Source organism: Octodon degus, unplaced genomic scaffold, assembly GCF_000260255.1.
Source record: "Octodon degus isolate 3935 unplaced genomic scaffold, OctDeg1.0 scaffold00038, whole genome shotgun sequence".
NCBI classification, from domain to species: Eukaryota; Metazoa; Chordata; class Mammalia; order Rodentia; family Octodontidae; genus Octodon; species Octodon degus.
Window position 1 is genome coordinate 12,880,317 of NW_004524614.1, and position 962 is coordinate 12,881,278.

The 962-nt window shown below is 27.2% G+C and overlaps 1 protein-coding gene across 1 annotated transcript in view; it reads right to left on the bottom strand.

The window, feature by feature from the left end:
• Positions 1-611: 611 nt before the first annotated feature.
• LOC101592792 (60 kDa heat shock protein, mitochondrial-like) overlaps positions 612-962 on the bottom strand; it is a 2,583-nt gene continuing 2,232 nt past the window's right edge. The window contains 1 exon segment of the mRNA XM_012514714.2: positions 612-638. Within this exon segment, the coding sequence (XP_012370168.1) occupies positions 612-638 (27 nt within the window).

Genomic DNA, 962 nt, shown 5'->3' on the forward strand with positions numbered 1-962 from the left:
ATGTCATGCAATGAACAGGGTACAAGTCTTTATTTTTTTACAGTGGAATTAATAATAATAAACAACAAACATAGAAGTTTTACACTTTTGAATTTATTACCAAATTTATCTCCACTAACCCCCAGTATTGACTTGCATTTTTGGTTGAAGCCCATTTGGTTGCTACCTTTAGATAAGAAAAATCTGTTGCATACTAAAGGCAGAATTGGGAGACAGAACAATAACAGAACTTAATTTGTAATGTTCTAGGGAGTGCTGAAGTAGTGATCACTGAAGTCCCAAATTAGTACAATCCCTGATTTTAAAAAAGAAAAGCCTAAAATCAAAGAAAAAGCAGTAAAATGCCAATAGGAAAATTGACATGCATAAAAATTCATAGAAAAATATAAATGAGACAAGCATATGAGAAAAATATTCAATCTTTCAATAATAATATAAATACATTCTAGTATAATAACATGATTGCATTTTGCTATGAAATTAGTACCTCTGGTAGAAAATTGTAATGTCTGATTTTGACAAGTTTGTTAAGAATATAAATTTAATATGAACTTTTTGTAAGCTGTTTGGTATTTGTATTAAGAATGCTTAAAAGTGTATCCAATTTAGCCTCATAAAGCTTTTGCTAAGAAGCAAATCTAAAGAAATAAAATTTGGGCAAAAATTTATTTACCAATAGCCTAAACAAATATTTATTTGCTAGTAGCCTAAACAGCTATGTCAAAAATATGTAAATAGCTTCAATGAGCAAGAAGAACAGAAAATTTAAACTAAGTATGGTTTACCTATCCTATGGAACATCATTCCACTATTAAAAATTGTGTTAATAAAATGTGAAAATGTTTATACCACGATGTTAGGTGGAAAGAAACATTTATTTATTTATTTATTTATTTATTTTTTTAACTTTAAACAGATTTTTATTACACAAAGGTTGTCACATTGATCTTTATTTTATACAC